We start from the raw sequence: 16709 nt of genomic DNA, 5'->3' as shown, positions 1-16709 counted from the left end.
AAATTTAGGGAATAGAGAGTTTTTTTAAATAACAATTTAGCGGACCATGATTAAACTCCTGCCTTTGAAAAGACAAGCATGCTTTTTGGCAAAGAATAAACTTTAGGAGAGCTAGAAGGTGGTTGAAGCCTTAAGTCTGAAGATTTCGAGAACGTTTTTCTGGTTGAATTTGGTGTGTGGGGAAACCCTGAATATTATGACATTGTGGCCAGTCGTGACAGAGCTTTTTACTTAGTTTTGCTCACTGATCTGGCAATTCCCGCCTGCCTTTTTCCATGCCCGGACTACCTTAAATCTCAGAAATTTAAACTGGCACTAATCTGATCAATGCCCAGAGCAGAACTCGGTAAGGCTTAAAGGCAATTCCTTTCCGCCGGTCTACAGGCCTTAAGAAAGAGGCCTCGAATTTCTAAGGAAACTGACGCACGAGGTCAGTCATTCGTTTCAGTAAGTCAAACGACGAACTCCCCTTTTCTTTAAACTCCGGGATTTACGACACTCTGCCACTCCCCGGGCGCTCGTCTTCCGGGGCCGCCGAGTTGCCGGGAGTCTACGCTCACGGCGTGGGCTGCCATTGGGTGCCGGTGTGCGCGCCCCCTCGCCTCGCGCCGCCATTGGCTGCTTGTTTCAGGTCTGAGCAGGCGATTGGTTGTCCGCGCTCGCGGCGATTGGACGCTGGGATCGGGGGCGGGAGGCGCGAATTTTTCGGGAGCGAGTTAATGGGGCGAGAGGAGAAGCTGGGAGCGAAGGTAAAGTGGTTCCGAGCCCGCGATCCCGCCTGAGGAGAAGCAGCCCGGCGAGCAAGAGCGAGAGGCTTGTGACCTTTCCCCTGTGCAGCGCTTGGTTTTATTTGCTTTCAGATAGCGGGCTCCTCCTCTCCGGCGAGGGGGGGCCCTGCTCGCTGCGCCCTGGTTTTCTCAGAGCGGGCACGCCTGTCCCCGGAGGGCTCCCAGCCTGGCCGGAGGGGCCGCGGGCTTCGCACGGCCGCTCTGCTGGGCCCTTGGGTGCTGACTGAACCTCCAGGGCCCTGGGGTTTCCCCCGGGGGAGGGGGGAGGGGAGCCTGAGGAGATGGAGCCTGTCCTTACTGCAGGGACCAGCGGCCCGTGAGGCGCCCGCCTACTTCTGGGCGGGAGGCGGAGGGGCTGGTTTATCCTTTACTCGGGTGGGGAGGACGCTCCGGCGTGTGCGCTGCCCGCTGTCCCCGCGGGGCGGGGCCGGGGTGGTTTATGAGTTACAGGTGAGGACCGAGGCCGGCGCTGAGCTGGTTCAGTCAGGGCGGCAGAGACCACCAGATCTCACTCTCAGAGCTGCTCAGAATCACAAGATGTTAGGGAAACTAACCTAGAATAGTGGTTCCTGACTTCTGGAATGTGTAAGCCGTGGTTAAGTTTCATAATCTTTAAAATAGCTGTTTTTATTATCCCTCCTTTCCAAATTGAATTTACCACGTTTTTTCACTATTGCAAGTGATTCCTCAGTTGGTAACAGTGTCTGTCATCCTCCTACCCTCCCCCTCCCCGTTTTCAATTTAGACTATATTTCTGAGAATGAGAAATTTAGGGACCTTTTTTTTTTTAATAGAAAAATGCAATCATGCATGCAATATCAAAGTTCAGTCTCTGAATTTCATCAATGGATCCTAGGTTAGGAAAAGATGTTTTAGAAGGAGTGGGGATTAAAAGTAGAGCTCTTTCTGTGTCATATACCGGAGTTTGGGCCTGTATATATTCCTTTATTTACTTAACTCTGTGTCTGGCAAATGGTTGTAAAAACCCTATCAGGTAGGTAGTTATATCCCCATTTAATATGTAAAGAAACAGACTTGAGTGGTTAAGTGATTCACTCAGTAGAATGCACATTTAAACTTGCCTTGGGCCAAAGACTATCTTCTTTCCATTGTTACACTCCTGACCTTTAAATAAGATCTCTTGAACACTTGCTCCATGCCAAGGTGTTTTTTCCTTATAACAGTTTTAAAATTAGGGGTTATTCTGTGTCATGTACTGGAATTTAGGCCTGTATACATTCCTTTTATTTACTTCTTAATTCTGTGTCTGGCAAATGGTTGTAAAAACCCTATCAGGTAGGTAGTTATAGCTCCATTTAATAGATAAAGAAACAGACCTTAGTGGGCAAGTGATTCACACAGTAGAATTCCCATTTAAACTTGGCCTTGAGGCAAAGACTATCTTCTTTCCATTGTTACACTTCTGATCTTTAAGTAAGATTTATTGAGCACTTGCTCCGTGCTAAGGTGTTTTTTCCTTATAACAGTTTTAAAATTAGGGATTATTGCAGATAGACATCTTAGTCTAGAGAATGAAGAGACATGTCTAGATCCTGATCTAGAATCATGTTATTAGCTTATTAACTCCTCACTGCAGTGCTTTTCCCTTCTAACTGGAAGACTAAAAAGAAAATAAGGTACAGAACAGAAGAAGAAAGAGAATAGTGCTGTTGAGGTTACAGAGAGTTGCCTCAATAAGCTAGTTTCTAAAAGTTGATTATATCTCATCTAATAATTATTGCAAGAGCTCATGTTTAGTGGGGCATGACTGTATCCTTCTAGGACAATATTTCAGTTAATCTTCATAACAATCCTATGAGGTAGATATTGTTACTATCCTTGTATTATAGATGAGGATGGTGAGGTTGTAAAAGCCAGAGAAGTAGTTTGCCCAGAGTCCTACAACTAAATACATGTGAGGCATCGAAGACAAGCTCTCAATCTTGTGATTTATAACCTTAGGAAATATTTTTGCTTCTATTAATTTATATGTTTGTTCCAATTTTTATTTCTGGACTGGGAGTGTAGGCAATCTGGTTTTCTTTGACTGTTTCTATATTGATTTTAATTTCCTTTGCAGTCAGCAGTTAAAGAATCTGAAGTAAACAAGAAAGCATTATGTCTTCAGAATGGTCTGAATATACAATTGGTGGAGTGAAGATTAATTTTCCTTGTAAAGCTTATCCATCACAGCTTGCTATGATGAATTCTGTAAGTATTTTTCAGTATTTAAGTTTATTAAGATATAGGTGCTTATGAATCATAACATACGTTTGGTCTGTGACTGATACCGGAATTGTCAGGCTAGTCTCTCAACCAGGAACGGATCCCAGGCTGCAGGGCAGCACTGAGCCCCGGCCACTAGACCCCCATGGGTTGGTGTCTCACGAAGCCGCAGCAGGGACTTCGCAGACGCTCAGGCAAGCAAGCGAGAAGAGGCAGGTTTGTTTAGAAGAAAAAGTTTATTGAGGAGAAAAAGAACAGAAATAAAGTGGGACTCCCAGGCCAGGGAACCAGGCCTGGGAGGGGCAAGGAAGCCAAAGTGGAGTTGTGTCTCAGGGAATATATACCTTTTTTCCCTCATTATTCTAAAGCTCCACCAGTCTCTCTCTGATTGGTGAGTTCTTGGCTGTCTCACTTAATTTGCTACTGAGCGGGGGATCTTCACATTCCTTATCTAGCAGCTTTTTCTTTCCCCATTTGTTGCATCTTTAAATTTATGGCCCAGTCTTCTGGATGGGCATCCCTGCATTGAAGTTAAACAGCTGCCCTTCTAATGTGTCCATAAATTAAACCACTCTCCATTTCTCCAATCTCCGCCTCCCTTTACCACCTGAAGGAAACCAGGACTAGCATTAACAATGTTGTCCTTGGTTCTGGGATGTTTGTTTTTCCTAGTGGAATGGGTTACTTTCCCTTGGTTGTCCTTATCTCTGAAGCCTCCCTAAATTCTTCAGAGGTCCCCTCCTGCACTGTCCCTAAAACTGCCTAATTTCTAGCTTGCCCTGTGTCTCGTGACTACATTCATTTTCTCCAGATAGTAAATAGGTTAAAGATATTTGCTAGGTTCTTTGAAGAACATCTAATCTTTGGGAAAATAATACTGATCACTGCTAAGTTGAATATGTCCATGGTTAGGGAGGCAAAGGAGAACATTCTGAGAAATATACATATTTTAATTGGAACTTCTGTTTACTTTACTCAATTACTGCTTTCCACAAGCTACCTACTGTCTTTTACAGAGTACTGTATTTCTCACCGTAGTATTTTTGGGGTGTTTCAACCATATAGAAAATTACATATACAAACTGAGTAAACCAGCTTTCTTGCTTTGTTAAATCTAAGTGTTTTGCCACATTCATTTTATATCTTGTTTATGATTAACGACATTACTAGTATCCTAAATTTGTTCTTTCTCTTTCCTTGCCATGTTTTTATACTTGCATCATATGTGTATTTATTCATAAGTAATATAAATTATTACTTTACATATTTTTGGGCTTTGCAAAATGATATGATACTATGCCTATCTTTCTGAAGAATTTGATTTTTTTTTTGCTTAACTTTATTTTTAAGATATAGCCTTTTGTTTATTAATCCATTTCAATTGCTGTATAGTATTCCACTGTATGTATATACCAGGATTTTAGTTGCCCATTTTTCTTTTTTAAGATTTATTTATTTATTTATTTATGCATACAAGAGCTGGAGTGTAGGCCAGAGGTGCGGAGAAGTGAGAGGATTCACCAGAGACCGCAAGGAGCAGAACAGGGAGATTCACTGAAATAAACTGTTGAGGGGAGCAGTGGGCGAGACAGGAGAAATCTGCTGCACCATGTGGGTTCACTCCCTGGCCTGGGATTGAACTCATGCTGCAGTAGCTGCGGATAACTTCATAGTGCTGAGACTTAACCCCTTGCGCCACCAAAGAGGCCCAGTTGTCCACTTTTCTGTTGATAGACATTTAGGTTTTTTGCAGTTACAAAAAATGCTGCTGAGAACTTTCTTACACATATTTCTACTTAAAAACTTGTGAGTTGGGTGTCTTCAACTTTACTAGAGATTGTTGTAATAATTTATATTGCCACTAGCAGTATCCCCCATTAAGTTCTCATTAAAGATATTAGAATATATATGCTAGTTTTATAGAAATGGTGGTGATTTAAGGCACAAGTTGCATTTGGCATTTTTGGTGCCCATTAGGCTTTGAAGCTCACATAATTTGAGGGAGAAGTGTAGATGTAACTAATTATTAGTTCTCTCTTCTGTTCTTCTGCTATTGCTATATTCCCTACAGTGCAACTTTACTTATTGTTGTATTTGTACTTCTGATGGAGACCCAAATGAAGTAACTTGTTTATCAATTTTTTTTATATTTTTATGTCCATAGATTGTCAGAGGATTAAACAGTAAACAGCATTGTTTACTGGAGAGTCCCACAGGAAGTGGGAAAAGCTTAGCCTTACTTTGTTCTGCTTTAGCATGGCAACAGTCTCTTAGTGGTAAGTAGTTGTTGGATACCTTCTGTTGCTTATTGGGACCTGAAAAAAATAATAAAGTATTTTTATATCCAGAATGGTTCAATTTTGGTCTAGCTGATTAAAATATTCCCATTTAAGATGTTTCTTTATATCATATATCTTCTAAAAAAGTTTCAATATAGCAAAATATGTTCAGTTAATACTAAAACAAATTTGAATATAATGTAGTCCTTTACTTGATGATTCAGAGAGTATCTAAGGATCTTGGAGTGCTTAAATTTCTCATTATGTAAATAGTTGATAGCTTTTATGTAAAATATGTAAGTGGTGGGGCTATAGTGATGCATAACATATACTAATAATGCTTTTTTTTTTTTAGTAAGTACTTTAATAGTTTTGCTTATCTAGTCCTTATAACACTGGAACATAGAATATATTTTATTTATTTTTTAAAATTATTTTTTAAATTTTTTTTTAATAGAGGCATGTTTTATTTATTTGTTTGTTTGTTTTGTTTATACATGCACTGGGTACAGTCAGAAGCGCGGGAGGGTGAGAGAATTCACCAGAGCCAGAGCGGGGAGCAGAGCAGGCAGAAGGACCGAAGTACACTGCTGAGGGGAGCAGCGGGTGGCAGGAGAGGTCCACGAGCCATGTGGGACCCTCCTCCGGTGGCCAGGGAGCAGCTGGGGATCGAACCGGCGCTGCAGAGGCCGCGGGCAGCTTCGCAACCTAGTGCTCAACCGCTGCGCCACCGGGAAGGCCCTAAAAATTATTTATTTTTTTAAGATTTATTTATTTATACAAGTACTGGGTACAGTCAGAAGTGCGGGAGGGTGAGAGAATTCACCAGAGCCAGAGTGGGGAGCAGAACAGGCAGAAGGACCGAAGTACACTGCTGAGGGGAGCAGTGGGCGGCAGGAGAGGTCCATGAGCCATGTGGGACCTTCCTCCGGTGGCCGGGGAGCAGCCAGGGATCGAACCAGCGCTGCAGAGGCTGCGGGCAGCTTCGCAACCCAGCGCTCAACCGCTACGCTACCAGGGATGCCCAACATAGAATATATTTTAAAGAAACATTTGTTTGAATGCCAGATAAGGAGAAGTTGAATGTAATATTATTTGTATGAATTTGTATTATTTCCCTTTGCTTTTATTTTAGTAACAGATGCCTACCAGCATTTACTTTTATGAAAGACTGTAAAATACATAATGAATCTGTAACAATAATATTGGATACATTTTAATATGTTATATGATAGACCCTAAAATATTAGAATAATTTAAAGTTAACTGTGGATGTTAACTGAGAGTGTATGTGTGTATGTTTATATATATATACTATATAATATGTTAGTATTATAATGGGAAGACAGTGTCAGTACTATTTGTAGAAAATAAAATAAATTATTTAGCTTTTTTTGTATTTACAAATTGTATGATATAGACCTATTATATATATAATTCTATAATTCTATAATATATTTTGTTATTTTTTTTTTAAAGATTTATTTATTTATTTATACAAGCGCTGGATACAGTCAGAAGCGCGGGAGGGTGAGAGAATTCACCAGAGCCAGAGCAGGGAGCAGAGCAGGCAGAGGGACCAAAGTACACTGCTGAGGGGAGCAGCGGGCGGCAGGAGAGGTCTGCACGCCATGTGGGACCCTCCTCCAGTGGCTGGGGAGCAGCCGGGGATCGAACAGGCTCTGCAGAGGCTGCAGGCAGCTTCGCAACCCAGCACTCAACCGCTGCGCCACTGGGGAGGCCCATATATTTTGTTATTAAAAAGGACCTTTTTTATTTAATTTGAACATTGACCTGAAAATGTCAGGTAATATTCTGATATGTCAGAATTGATTTATCATAAAACATGTTTCTGTTTAAAACAGAAGTATAATGTGAATGATTTAGCCCCTATGTATTTACATTATTATTTAATATATTGAATTTTCAAATTCTTCATTTAAGAAAATAGCAGTTGTGGGCCTCCCCTGGTGGCGCAGCAGTTGAGCGCTAGGCTGCGAAGCTGCCTGCAGCCTCTGAAGCTCCGGTTTGTTCCCCCGCCACCAGCGAGGGTCCCACATGGCACGCAGACCTCTCCTGCTGCACCTGCTGCTCCCCTCAGCAGTGTATTTCGTCGGTCTGCCTGTTCTGTTCCCTGCTCTGGCTCTGGTGAATTCTCTCACCCTCCCATGCTTCTGACTGTACCCAGTGCTTGTATAAATAAATCTTAAAAAAAAAAAAAAAGAAAATAGCAGTTGTAGGAAATATACCTTAGTTCTTTATTTTAATACCCCCTGCTTGATATTTTAATAAATATCAGTATAAACTAATAATCAAGTGATTGTATCTTTATTACATTATTAACCTTTGACTATTACTAGATTTTTGTAAGTTATATAAATTGACAATATATTCTCTTTGTTTTTGGCATGAATATTTCTTTTTTGTCCTAGTTTGATGCAGCAGATAGGGTAACCAACTTGTCCAGATTTGCCAGGGATTTTCCTGGCTTTAGTACTAAACATCTTGTATCCTGGGAAACCTAATTCTGGGCTAATTGGAGTGATTGCTTACCTGACTGCAAAGAAAGATTAATTTTTTTAATTAAAAATACTATAAATATTTTTTTCCTCTTTTTTAGGGAAACCAGTGGATGAAGGCTTAAATAAAAAAGCTGAAGTACCATTATCATGTTGTTGTACATGCCATTCAAAGAACTTTACAAACAATGTGAATCAAGAATCTTCACATCATTTCAGCAGTCCAAGTACACCACCTTCTGAAAGAAATAGAAGCTCTTCACCAGCTTGTAATGGTAATTTATATTTTTCTTTTTTCTCCTAATTATGTTTACTGAGATAATGTTGGTTTACAGCACTATATATATTTTAGGGAGACAGGGTCATTCTCTGCAAATATGTTAAGTAATTTATATTTTGCCTGGAACTATTGCTATCTGTAATAAGAGTCTTAATTATTGTTATTATGAGACCTATAAATGTTACTTGCACTAATTTTTATGACTTCTTATCTAAGACTCTCCTGAGAAAACTACTTTGGCTGCAAAGCTGTCTGCCAAAAAACAGACATCCACATACAGAGGTGAAAATGATGATTTTCAAGTGGAGAAGAAAAGAATCAGACCCTTAGAAACTACACAACAGGTAAATGGAGTTTGTTGCAGTGAAACAATACTGTTAGTAGTCAGTGAAGGAGGTACTTAGGTTATCAGTCTACTTTTTAGTGACACTTTTGACACAGAGATTAGTTGGGTCATGTCACAAACATTAAATGGTAAGTGATTGTAACTTCATTTTATATAGTTATTTATCACAAAGGAGTTTGCTATAGATTATTCAAGATAATGTGTCATAATGAAATTACATGGTGCTTTCTTATAAGGAATTTGACATAAAGTACCTACTTAAGATATATGTTGGTGGGCCTCCCCAGTGGCACAGCGGTTCAGCACTGGGCTGCAAGCTGCGCGCAGCCGTTGCAGTGCCGGTTCAATCCCCGGCCGCTGGCGAAGGTGCACAGACCTTCGCCAGCGGCCCACATGGTACGCAGACCTCTTCTGGTGCTCTTGCTGCTCCCCTTAGCAGTGTACTTTGTCAGTCTGCCTGTTCTACTCCCCGCTCTGGCTCTGGTGAATTTTCTCACCCTCCCAAGCCTCTGGCCTGTACCCCAGCTCTTGTATAAATAAATAAATCTTTAAAAAAAAAAAAAGAAATTAATTCATGGAGATCCCTTCCCCTCCAAGAATGTGTGCATATATTGGATGTTGTAGGCTCCAAAGTATATAGCATGTATACCCCAAATTCATTGACTCATTTCTCTTTTGGTAGAAAAGACATTATAAATAGAAATGCTTTTTTTCCTCTCTATAATTTAAGTAAATGGGTTTTTGGGAAGTTGGAAAAAGCATAGACAGTTTGGAAAGAAAACTTAGTATTTATAAAAGAAATTTAGTGAGATATAACTTTATTATCAAATATCTAATAGAAATCAATTTATTCTGTCATGTAGGAATCATGAGTATTTACATTTTAAACTTTTATTCTGACTGTTTCAACCTAGAATAAACTAAAATTTTAGTTACTTTTCCCATTAGATATGTAATTAAACTTTACTATAAAACTATACTTAGTGTCCTATCATGAGACAATTTTATGGGAAGGTCATTTTATAATACTCTGATATGTCACTAAAAAAAGTTATTTTGGTTAAGATTTAAGAGATATGACTGTATTCTATTTAAGTTTTATAGTGAGGTACATATTTTTGTTTTAAAAATTATTTGATTGTCAATTAGAAGTAATCTATTTTATTTTATTTTATTTATACAAGCACTGGGCACAGTCAGAAGCGCGGGAGGGTGAGAGAATTCACCAGAGCCAGAGCGGGGAGCAGAGCAGGCAGAAGGACCGAAGTACACTGCTGAGGGGAGCAGCGGGCGGCAGGAGAGGTCTGCGGGCCATGTGGGACCCTCCTCTGGTGGCCGGGGAGCATTCGGGGATCGAACCGGTGGTGCAGAGGCTGCAGGCAGCTTCGCAACCCAGCGCTCAACCGCTGTGCCACTGGGGAGGCCCAATCATTTTTTTTTTTTAACGTTCACAACACATTATAGTTATTTTGACCTTGGGAACAACTACCCTGATCAGACTTTTTGTTTATATTAAACTTGGTTTAAATTTTGGTTCTGTGTTTAAGATTAGAAAACGTCATTGTTTTGAGAAGGAGGCACAGCATTTAGATGCAACAGTTGCACTGGGAAAGACTACACAACTCAACTCCCCTTTAGGAAAGATAAACTCCTATTCTCCACAAAAGGTATGTATTTATGCCATCTATCAGGTTGAGAAAGGAAAATAATGGATTTTGCTAAATCCAGTTTTGAAAAATAAGAGGAAGAATGGTATCATTCAAAGAACAGTAGAAAACAACTCTGGTACAAGCTATTGTGTATCAAATAACTCTGGTATGAATGTGTGAGATGGTAACCTCTTTGTGTCCCAGTTTTCCTCATTCAGGCAACAACAGTTTTGCTTTTAGTCATTAAAGAATAATTTTCTTTTCCATAATTTCCATATCTGGCATTTTAATTTTGTGTAGAAAAACTGGGTCGAAGGCCAGAGGTGTAGGGGTGGTAAGGGGATTCACCAGAGACAGAGTAGGGAACAGAACAGGCAGAATGACTGAAATATACTGCTGAGGGCTGCTGCAACATATGTGGATTAGCCCCTGGTCGGGGTTCTAACTCAAGCTGCAGTGGTGGGCCATTGCAGCACTTAACCAACCCTTGGGCCACCAGGGAAGTCCATAACTGGCATTTTATTTATTTATTTATTTATTTATTTATAAGATTTATTTATTTATTTATGCAAGCACTGGGTACAGTTAGAAGCGTGGGAGGGTAAGAGAATTCACCAGAGCCAGAGCGGCGAGCAGAGCAGGCAGAAAGACCGAAGTACACTGCTGAGGGGAGCAGCGGGCAGCAGGAGAGGTCTGTGCACCATGCGGGACCCTCCTCCGGTGGCCGGGGAGTAGCCGGGGATCGAACCTGCGCTGCAGAGACTGCAGGCAGCTTCGCAACCCAGCGCTCAACCGCTGCGCCACCGGGAAGGCCCCATAACTGGCATTTTAAATTTAATTTTGAAATCAACAAATAACTATGAACAAGAGACACTCTATGGAGGGTGGGAGTGGGGAAAGGAGGGCTTGGGGTAAAAATAAGGGGGTTGTAATTGTATGGGGAATATAAAAATAAAATTTAAATTAAAAAATAAATAAAAATAAATAAATTTAATTTTGGATATTGCAGTTTTTACCTTGTGGGTGATAGATGTTATATTTCTATAAATGCCCTGGAGTTTTGAGACACAGGTAAGATACTTCAAATTAGCTCAATCTTTTGGGCCTTGCTTTTAGGGTTTGTTAGGTGGGACCTGAGCAGGGTGTAGTTTCAAGTTACCTCAATAGAAGGTAGTCCTGGGGCCTCCTTGGTGGCACAATGGTTAAGTACCGCATATGAAGCAATCCACAGCCTCTGCAGCACAAGTTCAATTGCTGGCCAGGGAGCAACTCACATGGCCAGCAGACCTCTCCTCACTGTCCCGCTGCTCCCCTCAGCAGTGTATTTCAGTATATCCGCCTGTTCTGTTTCCCACTCTGTCTCTGGTGAATCCTCTCACCCGCCACACCTCTGGCCTATACCCCAGTTCTTGTATGCATAAATAAATAAATCTTTAAAAAAAATAATAAAGGGTAGTCCTCCTGAGTTCTCTACTTAGTGCTAAATGAATTGTCAGATTTCTCAGCCTGGCTAGTCCATGCCTACTGAGTGCCATCATAATTAAACATGCGTAAAGCAGATTTATCAGACATCAAAGTACTTTTGCAATGACAGAGAGACCATATGGTTGAGCTCTAATTGTTCTTTTTTTCTTGTAGACTATATAGTATAACCTATTAGTACCACCCTCTTATCTACAGTCCACCATTGATCAGAACAGCTAAAGCAGTAGAATGTTATCATTGTGATATTATTTTGTTCCACTATTAATTATCATTTTCCCTATATTTTATTTACATTCTCTTCCTTTTTGTAAATCTTCATTATGGGTGAGTATCTCAAAGATATACACTTATGCCTACCTTTGATTTTTTTATTTATTAAATTTTTATTTGTTTATTAAATTTTTACTTGTTTATTAAATGCTAACATTGTCTGCATATTTTTATGAAAGTTATTCTTTATTTAGTGTAGTATTCTGTGAAGATTTATTATTTTTAGTTTGTAACTTCGGCGTAGTATGTAGAGGAGATGTGGGTCCAGCAGAGTGCGCTGTTGACCTTCAGGTGAAGTGTTGATATTGGACAAAAGTTTTGGCTATTTTTCTCCTTTCAAACCCCTGGCTTTTGTTTATCTCCACCCTCCCTTCCTCTTTTCCTTCAATATTTAAGATGTTCTTTAATATTTCAGGGAAAGAAATTATGAATTTTTTATTAAAGTACTTTATAAGTCATTTTCTCATAGTCTTCATTTACTTTCATTTGACATAAATGCTTATATAGTGATACAATGCATAATAGGCCAGAAGCTCCTCTAAACACTGAGAAATATTAACTCACATGGTGAATAGCAGTTCATGAGTTTAGAGCTAATTGCAAGTTCTTTTAACTCATGTATATTTGACAGTTTTCAAAATAAAAGTATTTTAATTCAAACCCTGTGAAGACGATATTAGTATCGTCTTCAGTGACAGATGAGGAAATTGAGGTACAGAGAATTTAAGTAGCTTGTTCATGTCACAAAGCTGATGAGTAGAGGCTCGTTTTAAAGCCAGGCAGTCTGGCTCTAGAATTAATCTTCTCAACCACCTCATTATTCTACCTCTGTATAAACTCTTCCAGATTATGTTTGGGTGAAAGATAGTTCATTTTTGTACTGTACCAGGTCATATTATATGCAGTCTCATATAGGTGATTAAGATTAGTTCCATTTTTGGTTTCTCAATATCCTGTCCTTTATAATGCTTACCAAAGTTTATAATTACTGGATAATATGTATTTTTAGATTTAACTATTTTGTGGCTTCCTTGCCAGGCTGTCCATAGAGAAATGTCTTTTGTTCACTTTTTATGGCCACTATCAGGCACAGGACCTGTCCCTAGTAGGTACTTACATGTTTGTTGAATAAATGGGTGAAAAATTGCCAAGATTAAGGACCTGCACTTTTTTTCCCTCAGGGACCATTCATGGGAGGACAGGAGAAGAGACAAGTTAAGATCTTCTTTTAAGTTTGTCTGTTCCTAGACTCTTACCAGAAATCTGAGGTTTGGAATTTAGAGCGAAGAAAGTTAGTCGCATTTCTACTTTATAGTTTTTATCAGATTGATTAGTTTCAGTAAGAAATTAAACTTGGGCCTCCCTGGTGGCACTGCAGTTGAGCTCTGGGTTGCGAACCTGCTGCAGCCTCTGCAGCACCGTTTAGATCCCTGGCCACCGGGCGAGAGTCCCACATGGCACGCAGACCTCTCCTGCTGCCCGCTGCTCCCCCAGCAGTGTATTTCGTCTGTCTGCCTGTTCTGCTCCCTGCTCTGGCTCTGGTGAATTCTCTCACCCTCCTGCACTTCTGACTGTACCCAGTGCTTGTATAAATAAATAAATCTTTAAAAAAAAAAAAGAAACTAAACTTTCACAAGTCCAATAAGCAATTTAGAAGTTTTTATTCACCCAGTAAGCATTCTGTACAGCTTATTAGCAAGTCCAAAGTAACTCCGCAGTTTTTACCTTAAACAGTCTAGACTTTAGGAAAACACAGGGAAATAGAATTCTCTGACTATGGAATGGATCAGAACAGTATCTTAAGGTAGACAGAAGGAGAGTCCAGTTTCCCCATAGCTGGAAAGCATCAAAGACATGCCAGTAATCTTTGCACTGGCACAAAGATCCAGGTAGCTTCTTGCTGATACTAGAGGCAGCTCCCCACACCAGCTAGCTACAGTGGGTCCATCATGTTGGTCCCCAGCATTTTACCTCTTGCCTTGGCGATGGCAAAAGAGGTTTCGCTGGAGATGAGTGTTAAAGCTGAGGATCCCATTTATGGGCCAGATTTTTGTATTTGGACCAGGCAGTATTCACAGAAAGATTAGGTGCTTTTTATTTAGAGTCTGGGTCAAATTTGTCTAGTTTTAAAAAATGCGGCCCAAGGGCAAGTTCCATGGAACTGAGATAGAACAGTATCAATCTCTAATATTTTGCTTGCTATTTATTCTTACACACACACACACACACACACACACACACAATTAGTTATCCATTGCTGTGTAACAAACCACTTATTTAGCTTACTTTCTGGGGGTCAGCAAATTAGGCAGGACTCAGTTGGCATTTCTTCTGCTGATCTCAGCTGGGCCACTCATGCGTCTGTGGTCAGCTGCAGGTCAGCTGCAAGTCAGCAAGGTGCTCTGCTTCAGGAAGTTGGTTGGCAGTCAGCCGGGAACTTTAAGTTGGTTTTTCTCAGGCTAATTCTGGCTATTGTATATGGTGGCTCCAGGGTTTCAGGAGCAACAAGTGAGTAAATCCCAATGTGCATATACCTTTTGAGCTTATTTTGTGTCATATTTGCTACTGTTCTAGTCACCAAAGCTAGTCACATGGCTAAATATAGATTCAAGGGGTAGAGTTCATCTTTTGGTGAGAAGAGCTACAAAGTGACCTTGCAAAGGGACTTATATAGAGAGATAGGTAGAATTTACAATCATTTTGTCATACACACACACACACACACACACACACACACTATTTATAGTAAGAATATAAAATATATTTGTTATACATGGACTATTTATAAAATTGAGATTTTAGTGCAATATAGCATTTACTTTTTACTTAATATATGTCATGGCCTTAGAAAGGTTTTTAAAAATCCAAATTTTAACTGGTCTGTTTGGATGCATACTTTTTGATCTAATCCTTTTTTTGTTAAAGATTTTATTTATTTTTGCATAGAAGAACTGAGATGTAGGCCAGAGGTGTAGGGGTTAGGGTAAGAGGATTCATCAGAGACAGAGTGGGGGGCAGAACAGGCAGATGTACTGAAATACACTGCTGAGGGGGACAGCGGGTAAAACCAAAGAAATCTGCTGTGCTATTTGAGTTTGCTCCCTGGCTGGGGATCAAACTCAGGGCATTGCCATTGCAGTGGACCTTTGTGGTGGTAGTGCTGAGACTTAGCCCCTAGGCCACCAGGGAGGCCCCCTAATCTCACTTTCCCCTCCCCACCTCCCCCTCTCTGCATCAGGAGTTCAGGAGTTGGCAAACAACAGTCCATGTACTGAATATTGCCTGATTCCTGTTTTTATAAATTTTGGAAAACACAGTTTACATTTACTTATATAGTATTGGAAGTTGCTTTTATGCTAAATTGGTAGTTGAATAGTTGTGACATATCATGCGGCTCACAAATGCTAAAATTTTTTTCTCTGACCCTTTAAAGAAAATGTTTACCAAATTTTGTCCTGTTTTTTAATTTTGGTAAGTGAGGTGAGAAGTTAGTGATATTAGTATAACTTACTTGCTTTATCTATAATTTTACCCAAGGGAAGGATGATAAAATGAATGAGTAATTGCTGAGTGAGTTTCCTTCAGTTGCAACAATTACATTTTTCTGAAAGCTTATAGCAATCATGATATTGACCTCTATAATGGAAATAAATAGGCTAATTCTCAAAATTATTTCAGATCTCCTTTATCATGTTGAGTGAATGTGGTGTTGACAATTATTTTTCTTGATATATGGAAATACTCATTGAAATACGTATAGCAACCCAGTTGATATATACTCGGTGATAGGCGAATCAACAGTTGCCATGTAGAAGCTTCCCTTATGTTTAAAAAGTAGAAAACTACTGTTAATTGATCAGTTGTCTGGCCAGTAGATTTGTTTATTTTAGTTTTAAAAGATTTTTACATAGTCACAACATTATACAAAAATTGGAAGCACAATACATGTATACACATACACACACATGTATATATATATTTTTTATTTCCTGAACCAGTTGAGTTTAAGTTGTTCACTTGATACTCCATCACTCTGGAACACTTCAGTGTCTATTTCCTATGACCAGATATTCTTCTGTATAACCATAGTATAACCATACAAATCAGGAAATTAAAATTAATTCTCAATTTCTGACTATACATCCTCATCCTTCTTTCTAACTCATGATCTATGTACTTCAGCCTTTAATTCAACCACATTAACACACCTTGGACTTTATTTTCATATGGGACTGTACCAATTCTAAACTCAAAACTTGGTGGACCCCACACAAATAATAACCAGTCTTACTTTTTTCTTACTTTTTACTAAGGAAACCCTTACTAAACTGAGTAGGATGATGCTGCAAAGAATGAAAAGCTAATTGCTCTCTTTGGTAGTATTTCTACCTGTATAATATTTGTATTTGTTGTTTTTACAAGTGTGATTATTTTTATAAAAATTACATTTTCTCATTATAAGTAATTCAAGTAACACCAGAGAGTATAAAGAAAAAATTAGAAAGTTAATCTAAGTCTACTTATCATTTAATTGTATTATATTTCTTCTCTTATTGTTTTTTTTTTCTTTTAATTTTACTATTTCTATGTATGTCCTTTATGGAATACTTTTTATTCATCAGTGTTTTTAGCCATATCAACTTTTTATTGATTACGATTTCTGTCATTGTCGGTGGGGGTTTTTTTGGCCATTATTTCTAACATACTCAAAATTTCTAGGTGAAATGTTGCCAATCACTTTTTTTCAAGTAATTGGTTCTACAGCAAATTTTTAGTCAACAAATTTTATCCTATGAATTTTGGCCAATGTGACGTTATTTTTTGTTACTTATTCTACTAATAATTTTCATTCAGTTTTCAATCTCTT

At 39.3% G+C, this 16709-nt stretch overlaps 1 protein-coding gene across 1 annotated transcript in view; it reads left to right on the top strand.

The window, feature by feature from the left end:
• Positions 1–2906: 2906 nt before the first annotated feature.
• The window catches only part of BRIP1 (BRCA1 interacting DNA helicase 1), a gene marked incomplete at both ends in the record, with an annotated part of 91043 nt that continues 77240 nt past the window's right edge, over positions 2907–16709 (top strand). Inside the window, 5 exons of the mRNA XM_084236864.1 lie at positions 2907–2999; positions 5179–5290; positions 7914–8087; positions 8309–8436; positions 9986–10105. Coding sequence (XP_084092990.1) covers positions 2907–2999; positions 5179–5290; positions 7914–8087; positions 8309–8436; positions 9986–10105 — 627 coding nt within the window. The remainder of the gene's footprint in view (positions 3000–5178; positions 5291–7913; positions 8088–8308; positions 8437–9985; positions 10106–16709) is intronic.

Source organism: Talpa europaea (genome assembly GCF_964194135.1).
Source record: "Talpa europaea genome assembly, chromosome: 7".
In the NCBI taxonomy this organism is placed as follows: domain Eukaryota; kingdom Metazoa; phylum Chordata; class Mammalia; order Eulipotyphla; family Talpidae; genus Talpa; species Talpa europaea.
The sequence above is the reverse complement of the archived record's forward strand: the minus strand, read 5'-3'. Positions and strand labels throughout refer to the sequence as shown.